The sequence below is a fragment of the Ranitomeya imitator genome, chromosome 6, assembly GCF_032444005.1.
Source record: "Ranitomeya imitator isolate aRanImi1 chromosome 6, aRanImi1.pri, whole genome shotgun sequence".
NCBI classification, from domain to species: domain Eukaryota; kingdom Metazoa; phylum Chordata; class Amphibia; order Anura; family Dendrobatidae; genus Ranitomeya; species Ranitomeya imitator.
In genome coordinates, this window is record NC_091287.1 from 330,197,446 (window position 1) to 330,215,795 (window position 18,350).

Here is an 18,350-nt window from a genome sequence, read left to right on the forward strand (position 1 = left end):
GGAGGCTATTGAAGCATGGCAAAAGTTAAAAATTTTTTTTCAAAAATATGAAACAAATAAAAAAAAAATATAAAAGTTTAAATCATCCCCTTTCACCCCATTCAAAATAAAACAATGAAAAAAAAATCAAAACCTACACATATTTGGTGTCGCCGCGTTCAGAATCGTCCGATCTATCAATAAAAAAAGATTAACCTGATCGCTAAACGGCGTAGCGAGAAAAAAATTAGAAACGCCAGAATTACATTTTTGTGGTCGCTGCGACATTGCATTAAAATGTAATAACGAGCGATCAAAAGAACGTATCTGCACCAAAATGGTATCATTAAAAACACCAGCTCGGCACGCAAAAAATAAGCTCTCACCAGACCCCAGATCACAAAAAATGGAGACGCTACGGGTATCGGAAAATGGCGCTTTTTTTTTTTTTTTTTTTTTTTTTAGCAAAGTTTGGAATTTTTTTTACCACTTAGATAAAACGTTTTGGTGTCTATGAACTCGTAATGACCTGGAGAATCAAAATGGCAGGTCAGTTTTAGCATTTAGGGAACCTAGCTAAAAAGCCAAACAAAAAACAAGTGTGGGATTGCACTTTTTTTGCAATTTCACCGCACTTGGAATTTCCCGTTTTCTAGTACATGACATGCTAAAACCAATGATGTAATTGAAAAGTGCAACTTGTCCCACAAAAAATAAGCCCTCACATGGCCATATTGACAGAAAAATAAAAAAAAGTTATGGCTCTGGGAAGGAGGGGAGTGAAAAACGAGAACGCAAAAACGGAAAAGGGCAAGGTCGTGAAGGGGTTAAACCACATAGTTATATCACACAAACAGTTAATGAATAACATTTACCACATGTCTACTTTACATCAACATAATTTTTTAAAAAACATTTTTTTTTTTTTTTTTTTTGTTAGGAAGTTAGAAGGGTTAAATGTTTCTCAGCAATTTCCCATTTTTTTAAGTGACTTTGAGGGGTCTATGTGACTAAAAATACCCAAAGGTGACACCATTTTAAAAACTGAACCCCGCAAAATACTCAAAAGCCTATACTCAAGTTTTTCACAGGAATTAAAGCACTGTGAAAGGTAAAAAAATGAAAACGTAACCTTTTCCTACAAAAAAAATGTTATTTTAGCCCCAAATTTTGCATTTTTACAAGAGTAATAGGAGAAAATTTGTTGTCCACTTTCTCCTGAGTACGCAGATATCCCATATGTGGTGGAAAACTACCGTTTGGGTGCACTATACAGCTCAGAAGAGAAGGACCATTTAACTTTTGGAACACAAAACTTGCTGGTATAGATAGCTGACGCCATATTGCATTTGCAGAGGCCCTGATGTGCCTAAGCAGTGGCAACCCCCCACAAGTGACCTTATTTCAGAAACTACACAGCTACAGGAATTTATCATCTAGATGTGTGGAGAGAACCAAATTTTTTATTTTCACAAGGGTAAGAGGAGAAAATGGCCCATACAATTTGTTGCACAATTTCATCTGAGTACACTGATACATATGTGGTGGAAAACTACTGTTTGGGTGCATGGTAGTGTTCAGAAGGGAAGGAATGCCAATTTGGCTGGAATAGATTGCGGACGCCAGGTCACATTTGAAATGCCCCTGACATACCAAAACACCAGAAACCCCTAAAAGTGACACCATTTTGGAAATTAAATCTTTTGAGGAATTTATCTAGGGGAGTAGTGAGCATTTTTATCCCTCAGGCGATTCACAGAATTCTATAACATTGGGATGAGTAAATGAAAAATTACAATTGCTTAAACTAAACTATTGTTTTAGCCCCAAGTTTTTAATTTTCAAAATGGGTGATAGAAGAAATTGTGCTCATTTTTTCCTGAGTACACCAATACCCCATAAATAGCTGAAAACTACTTTTGAGGCACAGTGCAAAGCTCAGATGGGAAGGAGTGCCATACTGTATTGCAGATTTTGCGGTTATGATTGGAAGGTCCCATGTCACATTAGTAGAGCTCCTGAGTCCTGACATTTCAGAACAGCTGAAACCCCCATAAGTGACCCCAATTTATAAACTATACCTCTCAATTAATTCATCTAGTTGGCAGTGATCATATTGACACCGCAGGTATGTCACAGAATGTTATACCATTGGGCAGTGAAGAAAAAATAATTACAATTTTACCACAAAAAAAAATTGTTTTAGCCGCAGATTTTCATTTTCACAATGGGTGTAAAAACAGTACCAAAATGTGACACACAATTTCTGCTGAACGTGGTACCATACCCTATACAGTTAGGGCCAGAAACATTTGGACAGTGACACAATTTTCGCGAGTTGGGCTCTGCATGCCACCACATTGGATTTGAAATGAAACCTCTACAACAGAATTCAAGTGCAGATTGTTACGTTTAATTTGAAGGGTTGAACAAAAATATCTGATAGAAAATGTAGGAATTGTACACATTTCTTTACAAACACTCCACATTTTAGGAGGTCAAAAGTAATTGGACAAATAAACATAACCCAAACAAAATATTTTTATTTTCAATATTTTGTTGCAAATCCTTTGGAGGCAATCACTGCCTTAAGTCTGGAACCCATGGACATCACCAAACGCTGGGTTTCCTCCTTCTTAATGCTTTGCCAGGCCTTTACAGCCGCAGCCTTCAGGTCTTGCTTGTTTGTGGGTCTTTCCGTCTTAAGTCTGGATTTGAGCAAGTGAAATGCATGCTCAATTGGGTTTAGATCTGGAGCTTGACTTGGCCATTGCAGAATGTTCCACTTTTTGGCACTCATGAACTCCTGGGTAGCTTTGGCTGTATGCTTGGGGTCATTGTCCATCTGTACTATGAAGCGCCGTCCAATCAACTTTGCAGCATTTGGCTGAATCTGGGCTGAAAGTATATCCCGGTACACTTCAGAATTCATCCGGCTACTCTTGTCTGCTCTTATGTCATCAATAAACACAAGTGACCCAGTGCCATTGAAAGCCATGCATGCCCATGCCATCACGTTGCCTCCACCATGTTTTACAGAGGATGTGGTGTGCCTTGGATCATGTGCCGTTCCCTTTCTTCTCCAAACTTTTTTCTTCCCATCATTCTGGTACAGGTTGATCTTTGTCTCATCTGTCCATAGAATACTTTTCCAGAACTGAGCTGGCTTCTTGAGGTGTTTTTCTGCAAATGTAACTCTGGCCTGTCTATTTTTGGTATTGATGAATGGTTTGCATCTAGATGTGAACCCTTTGTATTTACTGTCATGGAGTCTTCTCTTTACTGTTGACTTAGAGACAGATACACCTACTTCACTGAGAGTGTTCTGGACTTCAGTTGATGTTGTGAACGGGTTCTTCTTCACCAAATTAAGTATGCGGCGATCATCCACCACTGTTGTCATCCGTGGACGCCCAGGCCTTTTTGAGTTCCCAAGCTCACCAGTCAATTCCTTTTTTCTCAGAATGTACCCAACTGTTGATTTTGCTACTCCAAGCATGTCTGCTATCTCTCTGATGGATTTTTTCTTTTTTTTCAGCCTCAGGATGTTCTGCTTCACCTCAATTGAGAGTTCCTTTGACCGCATGTTGTCTGCTCACAGCAACAGCTTCCAAATGCAAAACCACACACCTGGAATCCACCCCTGACCTTTTAACTACTTCATTGATTACAGGTTAACGAGGGAGACGCCTTCAGAGTTAATTGCAGCCCTTAGAGCCCATTGTCCAATTACTTTTGGTCCCTTGAAAAAGAGGACGCTATGCATTACAGAGCTATGATTCCTAAACCCTTTCTCCGATTTGGATGTGGAAACTATCATATTGCAGCTGGGAGTGTGCACTTTCAGCCCATATTATATATATAATTGTATTTCTGAACATGTTTTTGTAAACAGCTAAAATAACAAAACTTGTGTCACTGTCCAAATATTTCTGGCCCTAACTGTATGTGGCTGTACAATACTGTTTAGCCATATGGAGAGACTTGGTCGGGAGGGAGCACTATTTGACTCTGGGAGAACACACTTTTGTAGAATAGTTTGCGGACTCCATTTATAGAGCCACTAAGTGCCAGAAGAGCAGAATTCCCTCAAGTGACCCCATTTTGGGAATTGCACCCCTCTAGGAATATATTTACAGGTGTAGTGACGATTTTGACTCTACGGGTGTTTTCCAGAAACAAGCAGCAGTGAACGTTGCTGAGTAAAAATTGTAAATCTGCCATTGTAGTGCCAAGTACATTATGCCAAGCTTCTGGAGACATGCACCCCGTAAATTAAGCGGGCTCTCATTGCTACATAGATGCCAAACATGTGGATGGTAAATGTGGTTTAGGCCCATGGGTTGCATACACTTACCCATGTTGTAAAGTGCTGGTGCACAGACCACAGAATTCCCAGGGGCCAACCCCAGATGCACGTTTCGCGTAAGCTTTTTCAATACCCTTATAACTTGGGTACGGGCAGTACATTTACTTTATGCCCCTGCTTTCCACATTATCAGTTTATAATTAATGGTAGATCCTCTCATCACAAGCACTTTTTAATTGTTACAATATTACTATATTTGCACTAGGAGAGTATATGTTTACATGATTTTCCAATACTGAATACTTATGTAATTTGTGGAACTGCCTCTTACCCTAACCCCTTATTCCCAGGGCATCTATTGTGAATCCTATCTTTTCCTTCCTCAATATTTTGTGTGTATAAGATTATGTACCACATTTTCTGGTGTATAAGACGACTGGTCGTATAAGACGACCCCCAACTTTTCCATATAAAATATGGAATTTGGGATATACCCGCCGTATAAGACGGGGATCATCTTATACGCCCAGTCATCTTATACGGCGTGTGCGGTGCGTATGGTTCCCAGGGTCTGGAGGAGAGGAGACTCTCCTTCAGGCCCTGGGATCCATACTCATGTAAAAAATAAAGAATAAAAATAAAAAATATGGATATACTCACCCTGTGACAGCCCCTGGCTCTCAGCGTTGCAAGCGGCAGCCTCCGTTCCTAAGAATGCATTGAGCGTAGGACCTGCTCACAGCTCACAGCTGCTGTTTTCTGAGGCATCATGTTTTCTTGCCTGTTTTAGGAATGTAGTGAGTATTTTGAACCCACATATGCCTCACAGAATTGTATAACATTGTGCAGTGGAGATAATATAACATTTTAATGGTAGAAATTTTAATTAGCTGCAAATATTTCATTCTCACAAAGGCTAAAAATGTTTAACCTAAGAAGTCGCAGGTAAAGGTTAAAGACAAAAATAAAGAGCATTTTATATTTTCCTTAAAATTCGTGAACCAGCTGAACCATTTTGCATAATTTGGTGTACAAACATAAATTAACACCATAAGATGTAAAAAGAAAAGCGACAAAAAAAAAAAACAACTTCAAACGATGAATCGGGGCCATAGTGTTTGCAAATGTTAAAAATAATGTAAAAGTACAGTACATTCATTTCCTTATAATATTTTTTATTTCTATAGAACCAACATATTTTGCAGCACTTTAAAATTCATTCACTATCATATTAAAGGGAACTTGTCAGGCAATTGATGTTGCCAAAACTGAGGAAAAAGGGCCTGGCTGCACGATTACAGCCACACAAGAGTCCTGTGAATCACCTGCAGCGGCGCTGGAAGTATCTTGCAAAGAAAGCGCCGGACTAGTCTTATCTACTGCTGTGGTCACCAGCCAGATCTTTACCGTACCGTCACACTAGACGATATCGCTAGCGATCCGTGACGTTGCAGCGTCCTTGCTAGCGATATCGTCCAGTGTGACAGGCAGCAGCGATCAGGCCCCTGCTGTGCTGTCGCTGGTCGGGGAAGAAAGTCAAGAACTTTGTTTCGTCGCTGGACTCCCCGCAGACATCGCTGAATCGGCTCTGCTTTCCAGCCGCTGTGCTCACAGCCAGTACAGGAGGAGTGCAGAGCACAGCGCTGGAGGACAGACGGCTGTAGGTAAGTATGTAGTGTTTGTTTTTTTTTACTTTTAGGATGGTAACCAGGGTAAACATCGGGTTACTAAGCGCGGCCCTGCGCTTAGTTACCCGATGTTTACCCTGGTTACCGGCATCGTTGGTCGCTGGAGAGCTGTCTGTGTGACAGCTCTCCAGCGACCAAACAGCGACGCTGCAGCGATCCGAATCGTTGTCAGTATCGCTGCAGCGTCGCTAAGTGTGACGGTACCTTTAGAGCACATGTTTTCTGAAGTGCCGGAGTGTTTCAGAAAATAATCTACCTGGCTATAATTGTGCAGCCAGGCTGAAATTCATGCAGCATATGGCTTGGGCAGCATGAAACTGATAGGTTCTCTTTAATAAGAATGACATTATTCTTTACAAAAATACATGTTTCTTTACTGGGCCGCTTCACTATAAACTCACCTCTATATTCCATATATTAAGGTTACTAATTAGATCCCATCGAAATTGGCCATTCTCATCTATTCCATTAAATCCATACCCTGCGGCATTATTTACTGCATCGGCTACACAAATAAGAAATAGTACAAAGACTAAGTATTAGTACCAATTCATAGCAAGTATAATATAACAAACATAATAAATGTAAATAGTTAATCACAGAAATGCAAACATTTCTAGGAGTGCACCAGTATAATGATCTGTTTTTACTTACGAGAAGATTGGGAGCCATTTACTAAAGCATATGTCAAATGATATTTTCTTAGCTTTAAGTGTGCCAATCATTGAGAAAGTGCAAACTATATGGATAGGAATGATTGTTGGTATGATTTTCCACACTAGTGTGGATGTGCTGTAGGCCCACATAAAAGATGAGGTCAACGTCAAACGAGAACTTGTTTGTTTGCCAATGAATTACTGGCATGTATTACAACGCCTTGGTCAACTCATCATCAATCTGCATCACTGGGCCATTGAGATACTATTGTGCACTAATGAACTACATGACTGGCACTTGGTTGCTAGGTCAGGATCACCGAGTTAACAATACACTTATTTTCTTATTGTTTAATTTGATCTTATTAGGTATCCAAACACTTTATTTATATGCAGATATAGTGATAATCTGCAGGTAAGTAGCATTTAATTCACGTCTAGCTGATTTACTGGAGCTGCAGCCATCACTCGCTTCCAGTCATCAGTGTCGTGCGTGGAGCGGTTTTAGTCCTGTAATCCCTCCCTGGCAAGTTAATTGGCAACATTGGCTGCACACTTAAGCATAGTGAGCGGTGACTAAATGAATTGGTCCAATGTCTGGAAGGGAGCGGCTGCACAGAGGATAAAACTTCATTTTCTCCTCAGCCACGGCTCCAGTAAACTTGTTAGACAGAATTTAAAAGCTATTTACTTGCAGATTACCCCTTTTATGTGCAAGTAAATAGTGTTTCTTAACGGGACAGGATCCCCTTAAAGGAATCTGTCAGCAGGTTTTTTTTGCTATTTAATCTGAGAGTAGCATAATATAGGGTAAGAGATGATGATTCCAGAGATGTGTAACTTATTAGGCTGTGTTTTGTAGTTTCAATGCAATCACCATTTTATCAGCGGAAGATTAACTCTACAGGACTACAGCTCATGTGAAGCCAAGTCAGGCTAATCTGTGTAACCTCACCCCTACCCGAGTTGCAGTTTGCTCAATTTGCACAGTTTACACAGTAAGCTACCAGTCAGGGGTATTGGTCAGGTTGTATACAGTTTGAGGCCACGTTCACACATTCAGTATTTGGTCAGTATTTTATCTCAGTATTTGTAAGCCAAAACCAGGAGTGGGTGATAAATGCAGAAGTGGTGCATATGTTTCTATAAGACTTTTCCTCTAATTGTTCCACTCCTGGTTTTGGCTTACAAATACTTATGTAAAATATTGACCAAATACTGAATAAGTGAACAATCAGTAACTCTTAGATCTGCTACATCTACACCAGAAAAAAACAGGTATTCCGAGTATATGAAAACTTCACCAAGCAGCACAGTAAGTGATACATCTCTAGGATTAGGCTTTCTTAGGTTAGGTTCAAATTAGTCTGCAGCGTATCATCCGCATGTGCAAACGAATGCTTATGCAGCGTTTTTTATCCGCATCAGCTTACGCATGACAGCAAAAAAATGCTGCGTGTGCGTGTGTTTGTATGTGTTTTTGCCTGCGTTTGCGATTTTATGCGCATGTGTTTAATATTTCCAGGAGGGCGTGTCTCAATGGGCGTGTCTTAATCAGTTCCTGGACATGCGCAGTCCGAAGTACGCAAGCGCATCAAATGCATGCGTACGCAAGGACATGCATATGCATGCGTTCCCACAGACAGTAATGCGTTTTTTAACACACTCATCTGCATGTGCATATTTGAGGAATTTTTGACGCTCCCAAAAATGCAACATGTTGCGTTCGCCGGACCCTGCCACACACCGCGAAAGGACGCAAGCGTACGCATCCGCAGGCGAACGCATGTCTCTGCGTACACCATGTTAAATATATGTACGCAGGATGCATGCAGATGTATGCGAATGAAACCCTGCATACACAGACGCAAATGTGAAAGCAGCCTTACCCTGTTATCCTCCTACCTGATTACATAGCAAAACCCTGCTGACAGATTCCCTTTAAAGGGGTTCTGTCAGCATATGGAAGTAGCATTATGGTTGCATAAATGCTTGTCACTCAACAGAAATGCCATTTTTTTTTTATAGATCTGATGTGTCAGCCATAAGAAATCTAGTGTGGAAGCCAGGGTTGTGGAGTCGGTAAGCCAAACCTCAGTCTCTTCAATTTCCCTGACTGACTCCCTCATACAGGCTTCACTACTGAGAATCAGAAATCTAACTAAAGGTACCTTCACACTAAACAACTTCACAACGATATCGCTAGCGATCCGTGACGTTGCAGCGTCCTGGCTAGCAATATCGTTCAGTTTGACAGGCAGCAGTGATCAGGATCCTGCTGTGCCATCGTTGGTCGCTGCAGAAAGTCCAGAACTTTATTTAGTCGCTGGACTCCCTGCAGACATCGCTGAATCGGCGTGTGTGACGCCGATTCAGCGATGTCTTCACTGGTAACCAGGGTAAACATCGGGTTACTAAGCGCAGGGCCGCGCTTAGTAACCTGATGTTTACCCTGGTTACCATCGTAAAAGTAAAAAAAAAAACACTACATACTTACCTTCAGCTGTCTGTCCCCGGCGCTCTGCTTCCCTGCACTCCTCCTGCATCCTGTGTCAGCATCGGCCAGCCGGAAAGCACAGCGGTGACGTCACCGCTCTGCTTTCCGGCCGCTGTGCTCACAGTCAGTGCAGGAAAGAAGAGCGCCGGGGACAGACAGCTGAAGGTAAGTATGTAGTGTTTGTTTTTTTTACTTTTACAATGGTAACCATGGTAAACATCGGGTTAGTAACCCGATGTTTACCCTGGTTACCGGCATCTTTGGTCGCTGGAGAGCTGTCTGTGTGACAGCTCTCCAGCGACCAAACAGCGACGCTGCAGCGATCGGGATCGTTGTCGGTATCGCTGCAGCATCGCTTAGTGTGAAGGTACCATTAGCTACAAAAGTCAACTTTAAAAAAGGCGCAAATTGTTGGATGAATTAGTCGCAAATCACAAAGTCACCAATTGAGAGGTATTCACTCAAAAAAAATCTGTTGGAAATGCAATGATGAGTCGGACCCTTCGAGTTTAAAGGTACCTTCACACATAACGATTTCGTTAATGATATCGTTGCAACGTCACGCTTTTTGTGACGTAGCAACGATTCCGCTAACGATCTCGTTATGTGTGACAGCGACCAACGATCAGGCCCCTGCTGGGAGATCGTTGGTCGCTGGGGAATGATCAGGACCTTTTTTTGGCCGCTGATCACCCGCTGTCATCGCTGGATCGGCGTGTGTGATGCCGATCGAGCGATGTGTTCACTTGTACCCAGGGTAAATAACGGGTTACTAAGCGCAGGGCCGCGCTTAGTAACCCGATATTTACCCTCGTTACCATTATAAAAGTAAAGAAAAAAAAAAAACAGTACATACTCACATTCCGATGTCTGTCACGTCCCCCACCGTCAGCTTCCCTGCACTGACTGTCAGCGCCGGCCGTAAAGCAGAGCACAGCGGTGACGTCACCGCTGTGCTCTGCTTTACGGCAGGCACTGACACAGTCAGTGCGGGAAGCTGACGGCGGAGGACGTGACAGACATCGGAATGTGAGTATGTACTGTTTTGTTTTTTTTTACTTTTACAATGGTAACCAGGGTAAATATCGGGTTACTAAGAAAGGCCCTGCACCTAGTAACCCGATGTTTACCCTGGTTACCCGGGGACTTCGGCATCGTTAAAGACAGTTTCAACGATGCCGAAGTCGTTCCCCGGATCGTTGGTCACTGGAGAGAGCTGTCTGTGTGACAGCTCCCCAGCGACCACACAACGACTTACCAACGATCACGGCCAGGTCGTATCGCTGGTCATGATCGTTGGTAAGTCGTTTAGTGTAACGGTACCTTAAGGGAATGTGACTTTACCCCAGTAATGCATCACTGGAATAAATCACTTGAGTAAACGGATATTCTTCTGAACAGAAAAAGAAGGTCTGTGAATTTGCCATTTTGCGTATAGGGGTTCACTTCTGTATAATGGTGAATTTGATGATGATTATAACCTTTGCATTTGCTAAGGGAAAAAAAGAAGATGACAGTATGATGCAAGTGGATGACATTTTACAATCTCATCCCTGCGCTGCAGTCATTTAACATGTGGATAATGAGCATGCTGCATATTTTCAAATTCACGGAATGCTCATTTTAAAGAGGACCTTTCACCAAATTGTTCATGTTGAACTGCACCCAGGATGTAAGAATGGCTGCAGAGCCAAAGTTTTATTTTGGATTTTCAATTTCCCCTCTCTGTTGTGGAGATATTAACTATTTAGCACCTAATGCGTTAAAAAAAGTTAAGTCCCAGTCGGAATTATCAGACACTTTTCACTTCTATCTACATGATACTGACCAATCATAAGCAAGCAGGGTCACTTGAAGGAAAGAAGTACACGTCTAACGATTGCTTAGAGCAGATTCCTCAGCTGTGAAATGTAATGATACAGCCTTGATCTCCTGGTTTAACCTGATGCACGATTCCTGTATTGTGGGGGGAGGGGCAGTGAAGCTGAATTTAGCCGTGTCACATTACAAACCTTTCTATTAGCTGTCCTGATTACTGTATTTGTCAGTATCACATTCATGCCTGCTGTACTCAAGCAACTTGCACTCACTTTGCAGATAAATGAGGCTGTTACTGTGTCTCACACAGGAGAAACCTGCTTGTTATGGGCTACTCCTATGGAAGACGTAATGAGACTCTGCTTTGATTTAATTGCAGAACTAGTACAAGCAGTCATATGTGTGACTACTGGCACATCTCTGAACAGGTATTGAGGGGAAGGTGCAGTACAGAAAAGGTGACCGTTCGGAAAGGTGGAGAGCTGAAAGAAGAATTTGTAATGTGACACATCCCCCCACACTGGCGCACCCAGGAGATGAAGGCAGTATCATTACATCTCACACACTAAGAAAACTGCTCTAAGCTACTGTGGTGAGTGTTCTTCTTTCCTTTGAGAATTGCTGTCTGCCTATGATTGGTCAGCATCATATACTGGCAAAGAAGTACACAGCTCCAGTGAAAACTGAGAACACCCACTTGGACCTAAAAAAAATAAATAAACTTATTAGGTGCCAAATACTTTAATTGCTAATATCTCCACAATGGAAAAAGAAAAACAAAAAGTTGTAATTCACTCTGCAGCCCCTATTACATTGTCCATCTAGTTCAGCTTGAAATGTTTGATGAAAGATCATCTTTATGAAATCAGTCAAATCCCTACAATCCATGTTTTCCCCTAACATTCAACAAAATATTTAATAATATATTAAAAGAAAAAAAAAATGACTGTTACTTGACATCATGTGTAACATGTTGTCCCCTTAAAAATATAATTTTATTATGATTACCATAAAAATACCTATTCCCAGTGAAACACACAAAAAAAAAGAGAATCTAATTGTGCACCTAACCTAACATATCACCCTACGCTTATCTGCTGTCCCTTCCTAGCAGTGGAGGTTGGCACCCTGATAGAGTGTTTTTGGCGCCCCCACTCCGCGGCGGCTATCTCTTTTTTTGTGTGTTTCACTGGGAATAGGTATTTTTATGGTAATCATAATACAATTATATTTTTAAGGGGACAACATGTTACACAGTTTATAATTTCCCTATTGTATATCTGGTTTTTCTTGGTGGTTACTTGACATCACAAACAAAATATAACAGCACTTTGGGTCTGTATTTCAGTCATTGTTCCACTCTAGTTGAAGTCTTCTGATCATAGTGCAACTATTTCCTAACATGATTGGCATAATGAGGGTTCAGCAACAAAGCAGTCTGTACCTTCTGTATGTAGTTTTCGTATATTACTGGCCAAAGCCTGAAAGTAACTTACCTAATGTCCAAGCAAAGTAATATTTCGGTTTACAAGCCATTGTGGAAATATAGAGGTAAACAAGCTTCCAAAGGAAAGAAGACTCCTCAATAAACTTGTCGTCCAACATATACATAAGCGGGACAGCTTTGGATACAGTTAGGAAGAGAATAAGTGACACCACACAAATCAGGAGTTTGGTAATCACAGCTTTCTGGGGAAAAATGAGCAAAACAGTAACAGTTAACTAAAAATACCGTACAAGGTTTAAGAAAGCTGCAATTCTTTTTTATAGCCTTTTTTCAAGAGCTATAACATTTTGATTTTTAAGATAAAGCCATATGAGGCCTTGTTTTTAGCTTTACGAATTATAGTTTTCAATGGCACCATTCACTTTATCATATGATGTCCTCAAAAATGGGGCAAAAAAATCACATTGGTTGAAACACTGATGCAAATTCGTGATTGTTTTTTGGGGGTTTTGTTTTTACAGTTTTCATTGTGTGATAAAGATTATTAATGGTTGTACACCAAGCCGCATGTTGCATATACTACTGGAAGCAGCCTACATGGCACATTATTGCCTGCAGTATCTATGGGCTTTTCTTCCATCGATCCAAGATACAAAATCCCTCAACCATTAATAACCTCAATAAAAAGCATGCCAAGGTGTGGAAGTGCGTGTGTTTCTGTGCATGGCGCTCATACTTGAAACTCAACTATACAGAATAAAGTGAGATGTGTTTAAACTGTCGTTTCAAGTTGTTCATCATTAGCATGTCTATCAATCAATTTACCTCTTGGTGTTGCAATTTCAGTGTGTGTGTTTAATAATCCTATATGACATTATTTTCTAATTGCCAATTTAATGTGTACCTGGTAGCCCCTCTCTTATACCAGGTCCTACGCTTGCCTTACCTCGCTGAGAATAAACGTCTCATTTTTCATATTTCTAGTGCAGTAATGCAGTTCAAATTTCGTGTTTCAAGTTTGCATGTTTCAGCGCTGCAGTGTGCTGCCTTATTTACTTAACTATATACGAGTTGGCGACTCTAGGTTCAGCACCTGTTCACACTTGGTCTATGTTTGGATGTGCCGGTCAGGTTTTTGAAATGTATTCTTTAGCCTTCTGATCGTGCACTCCGCCTCCTAGCCTCAGGTGTTTTAATTACAGCAGGTCCAATACCCCTCCACAGAGAGAGAGAATTTTGGTCTAGGAAGAGGTTTCACATGTACCCATTCAGATGGAGACGTTTATTCTCAGCGAAGTAAAGCAAGCGTAGGACCTGGTATAAGAGAGATGCCGTAAAGGGGCTACCAGGTACACATAAAATTGGCCATTTTTGTGCGCTAAACGCTCTCATTTTTCATATTTCTAGTGCAGTAATGCAGTTCAAATTTCGTGTTTCAAGTTTGCATGTTTCAGCGCTGCAGTGTGCTGCCTTATTTACTTAACTATATACGAGTTGGCGACTCTAGGTTCAGCACCTGTTCACACTTAGTCTATGTTTGGATGTGCCGGTCAGGTTTTTGAAATTATTTTCTAATTGAACAGCAGAACGTACTGTTTTTCCAGTTGCCACACCTCCCCAAAAAATACATAATAAGTATTCAAAGGGTTGTTTATAAGCGAAAATCAAACAATAAAAACATCAGCTAGGCCCAACACCAAACAAAAAAAACACATGTCCTCACAAAAGTCCATCAACTGAAAAATAAAAATGTTACAGATCTCAGCAAATGGCAATGCAAAGCAAATTTTTTTAAGTTGTAAATTATTATACATGTGCATATAAATATACATATACACTGCTCAAAAAATAAAGGGAACACTTAAACAACAGAATATAACTCCAAGTAAATCAAACTTCTGTGAAATCAAACTGTCCACTTAGGAAGCAACACTGATTGACAAACAATTTCACACTCAAAAAGGAGTGGTACTGCAGGTGGGGACCAGATGTTTTGGTAACTTTTGAATGTTGGTTGTGCTTTCACACTCGTGGTAGCATGAGACGGACTCTACAACCCACACAAGTGGCTCAGGTAGCGCAGCTTATCCAGGATGGTACATCAATGCAAGCTGTGGCAAGAAGGTTTGCTGTGTCTGTCAGTGTAGTGTCCAGAGGCTGGAGGCGCTACCAGGAGACAGGCCAGTACACTGGGAGACGTGGAGGGGGCCGTAGGAGGGCAACAACCCAGCAGCAGGACTGATACCTCAGCCTTTGTGCAAGGACGAACAGGAGGAGCACTACCAGCGCCCTGCAAAATTACCTCCAGCAGGCCACAAATGTGCATGTGTCTGCACAAACGGTTAGAAACCGACTCCATGAGGATGGTCTGAGTGCCCGACGTCTACAGATGGGAATTGGCTCACAGCCCAACACCATGCAGGTTGCTCTTCACAGATGAAAGCAGGTTCACACTGAGCACATGTGACAGACGTGACAGAGTATGGAGACGCTGTGGAGAGCGATCTGCTGCCTGCAACATCCTTCAGCAAGACCGGTTTGGCAGTGGGTCAGTAATGGTGTGGGGTGGCATTTCTTTGGAGGGCCACACAGCCCTCCATGTGCTAATCAGATGTAGCCTGACTTCCATTAGGCACCGAGATGAGATCCTCAGACCCCTTGTAAGACCATATGCTGGTGTGGTTGGCCCTGGGATCCTCCTAGTGCAGGACAAAGCCAGACCTCATGAAGCTGGAGTGTGTCAGCAGTTCCTGCAAGATGAAGGCACTGAAGCTATGGACCCGCCCGTTCCCCAGACCTGAATCCGATTGAACACATCCGGGACATCATGTCTCGCACCATCCACCAACGTTGCACCACAGACTGTCCAGGAGTTGGCGGATGCTTTAGTCCAGGTCTGGGAGGAGATCCCTCAGGAGGCCAATCGCCGCCACAACCGGAGCATGCCCAGGCATTGTAAGGGAGGTCATACAGGCACGTGGGGGCCACACACACTACTGAATATCATTTCCTTGTCTTGTGGAACTTCCACTGAAGTTGGATCAGCCTTTAACTTCATTTTCCACTTTGATTTTGAGCATCATTCCAACTCCCGACCTCGGCACGATATTAGTTGTGATTTACATTGATCATTTTTAGGTTACATTGTTCTCAACACACTCCACTATGTAATGAATAAAAATTTACAACTTGAAAATTTCATTCAGTGATATCTAGGATGTGGGATTTTAGTGTTCCCTTTATTTTTTTTGAGCAGTGTACATTATTATTATTATTATTTATTATGGTAGCGCCATTAATTCCATGGCGCTTTACATGTGAAAAGGGGTATACATAATAAAAACAAGTACAATAGTAAACAATACAAGTCATGACTGGTACAGGAGGAGAGAGGACCCTGCCTGCGAGGGCTTACAATCTACAAGGGATAGGTGAGGATTAGTGATGAGCGAGTGTGCTCATTACTCCTGTTTTCCGAGCATGCTCGGGTGTTCGAGTATCTTGGGCATGCTCATAGATGATGTTTGAGTCCCCGCAGCTGCATGATTTGCGGCTGCTAGACAGCCTGAACACATGCAGGGATTGCCTGTTTGTTAGGGAATCCCCACATTCAGGCTGTCTAGCAGCTGTAAATCATGCAGCTGCAGGGACACAAACAATCTACGAGCACGCCCGATACTCGGAGAACACCCGAGCATGCTCGGAAAACCAGAATAATGAGCACACTCGTCATCACTAGTGAGGATACAATAGGCAAGGGCACAGCTGGTCGTGCAATGGTTTGGTAAATCGGTGGTTACTGCAGCTTGTAGGCTTGTAGGAAGAGGTGAGTCTTCAGGTTCCTTTTGAAGGTCTTCACGGTAGACGAGAGTCTGATATATTGGGTAGAGAGTTCCAGAGTAGGGGGATGCGTGGGAGAAAGATTGTATGCGATTGTGGGAAGAGGACATAAGAGGGGAGTAGAGAAGGAGATATTGTGAGGATTGAAGGTTGCGTGCAGGTAAATACCGGGAGACAAGGTCACAGATGTATGGAGGAGGCAGACTGTGGATAGATTTGTATGTGTTGTATGCCATGGTTATGGTTTTGAACTGGAGTCTCTGAGTATTAGGGAGCGAGTGAAGGGATTGACAGAGGAGAGGTTGGGGAATATCAGGGGGACAGGTGGATTAGTCAGGCAGCAGAGGATAAGATAGACCGGAAGGGTGCGAGAGTGTTAGAGAGGATGCCATAAAGTAGGAAGTTGCAGTAGTCAAGGCAGGAGATGATGAGGGCATGCACTAAAGTTTTTGCAGATTCTAGGTTGAGGAATGTACGTATCAGGGAAATATTTTTGAGTTTAAGTCGGCAGGAAGTGGAAAGGGCCTGGATATGTGGTATGAAGGAGAGATCAGTGTCAAGGATTACCCCGAGGCAGCGCGCTTGTGGGACTGGGAGAGTGAGCAGCCATTTACTTTAATGGATAGGTCTCTCGGGGAAGTCGAATGAGGTGGGGGAAAGACGATGAATTGTTTTGTCCATGTTAAGTTTTAGAAATCTAGAGGAGAAGAAGGATGAAATAGCGGACATACATTCTTGGATTTTGGTTAGTATGGAGGTGATATCTGGTCCAGAGATGTAGATCTGTGTGTCATCAGCATAGAGGTAACACTGCAAGCCGTGAGATTCTATGAGCTGTCACAGGCTGAAGGTGTTAATGGAGAAGAGCAGAAGCCCTAGGACTAAACTTTGTGGGACTCCGACAGATAGGTGGTGAGGTGAGGAGGTAGTGTGCGAGTGGGAGACACTGAATATCCGGTCTGTTAGGTATGACGAGATCCAAGATAGGGCCAAGTAAGTGATGCCAAGAGATTAGAGGGTCTTTAGTAAAAGGGAGTGGTCCACTGTGTCAAAGGAAGAGAACAGGTCCAGGAGGAGAAGGACAGAGTAGTGTCACTTGGCTTGGCAGTCAGTAGGTCATTGGCGACTTGTTAGGGCAGTTTCAGTGGAGTGACGCGGTCGGAAACCAGATTGTAAGTGGTTGAGAAGGGAGCAGGAAGAGAGGTCGGAGGACAGTTCGAAATGGACATGTTGTTCTAGTAGTTTTGAGGCATAGGGGAGAAGCGATATGGGGCGAAACCTAGATACAGAGGATGGGTCAAGAGAGGGCTTTTTAAGGATGGGTGTGATTGAGGCATGTTTAAAGCATGAGGGGAAACACCAGTTGTTAGTGAGAGGATGAAGAGATGGGTTAGGGTTGGGATGAGGACTGTGGTGAGATTTGGGATGAAGTGGGATGGTATTGGGTCGAGTGCACAGGTGGTTAGATGTGACCTCAAGAATAGGGCAGAAAGTTGGTATTCTGTAATGGTGGAGAAGCTGGATTTAGAGGAGGGTTGAGTAGTTAGAAGGAGGGACTCTGGGGGTTGTAGGCCAAAGAATTCTCTGATGTTATCAATCTTCTGTTTGAAGAATGAGGCAAAGTCTTCTGCTGGGATAAGTGGAAAGGGAGGAGGTGTTGGGGACTGAGGAGAGAATTGAAGGTGTTGAATAGCTGTTTAGGGTTGTGAGACAGGGAGGATATGAGAGATGAGAAGTAGGTTTGTTTTGCTGTGGCGAGTGTGGCCTTGAAAGTAGTGAGGGACTGTTTGAATGCGGTGAAGTCCTTGTTTAAGTGTGATCTTTTCCATCTCCACTCAACCCTGGAAGCCCGCCTCAGTTCTTTGGTCAGGCTGGTGTGCCAGGGTTGTCTGTTGATTTTGTGAGCTTTGGTATGTGTGAGAGGGCAGACCGATTCAAGAGCTGCAGCTATTGTGGTGATATATTTTAACGGCAGCGGCATCCGAATTGTGTAGGGAACTTATGTCTGTAAGAAGGAGAAGGGATTGAGAGAGTGAGTGTAGATCGAGGTGTTTGAGATTTCTGTGAGGGTGTGCAAGTTTTTGGGGTGGGGATTGTGGACCTGGAGTGGAAAGGG

The 18,350-nt window shown here is 42.5% G+C and overlaps 1 protein-coding gene across 4 annotated transcripts in view; it reads right to left on the minus strand.

The window, feature by feature from the left end:
* Positions 1-18,350, minus strand: part of MBOAT1 (membrane bound O-acyltransferase domain containing 1) — a 136,810-nt gene that overhangs the window by 7,919 nt on the left and 110,541 nt on the right. For all 4 annotated transcript variants that reach the window (XM_069730858.1, XM_069730856.1, XM_069730860.1 and 1 more), the window contains 2 exons: positions 12,444-12,636; positions 6,378-6,481 (listed from right to left, as the gene is read on the minus strand). In XM_069730858.1, coding sequence (XP_069586959.1) covers positions 6,378-6,481; positions 12,444-12,636 — 297 coding nt within the window. The remainder of the gene's footprint in view (positions 1-6,377; positions 6,482-12,443; positions 12,637-18,350) is intronic.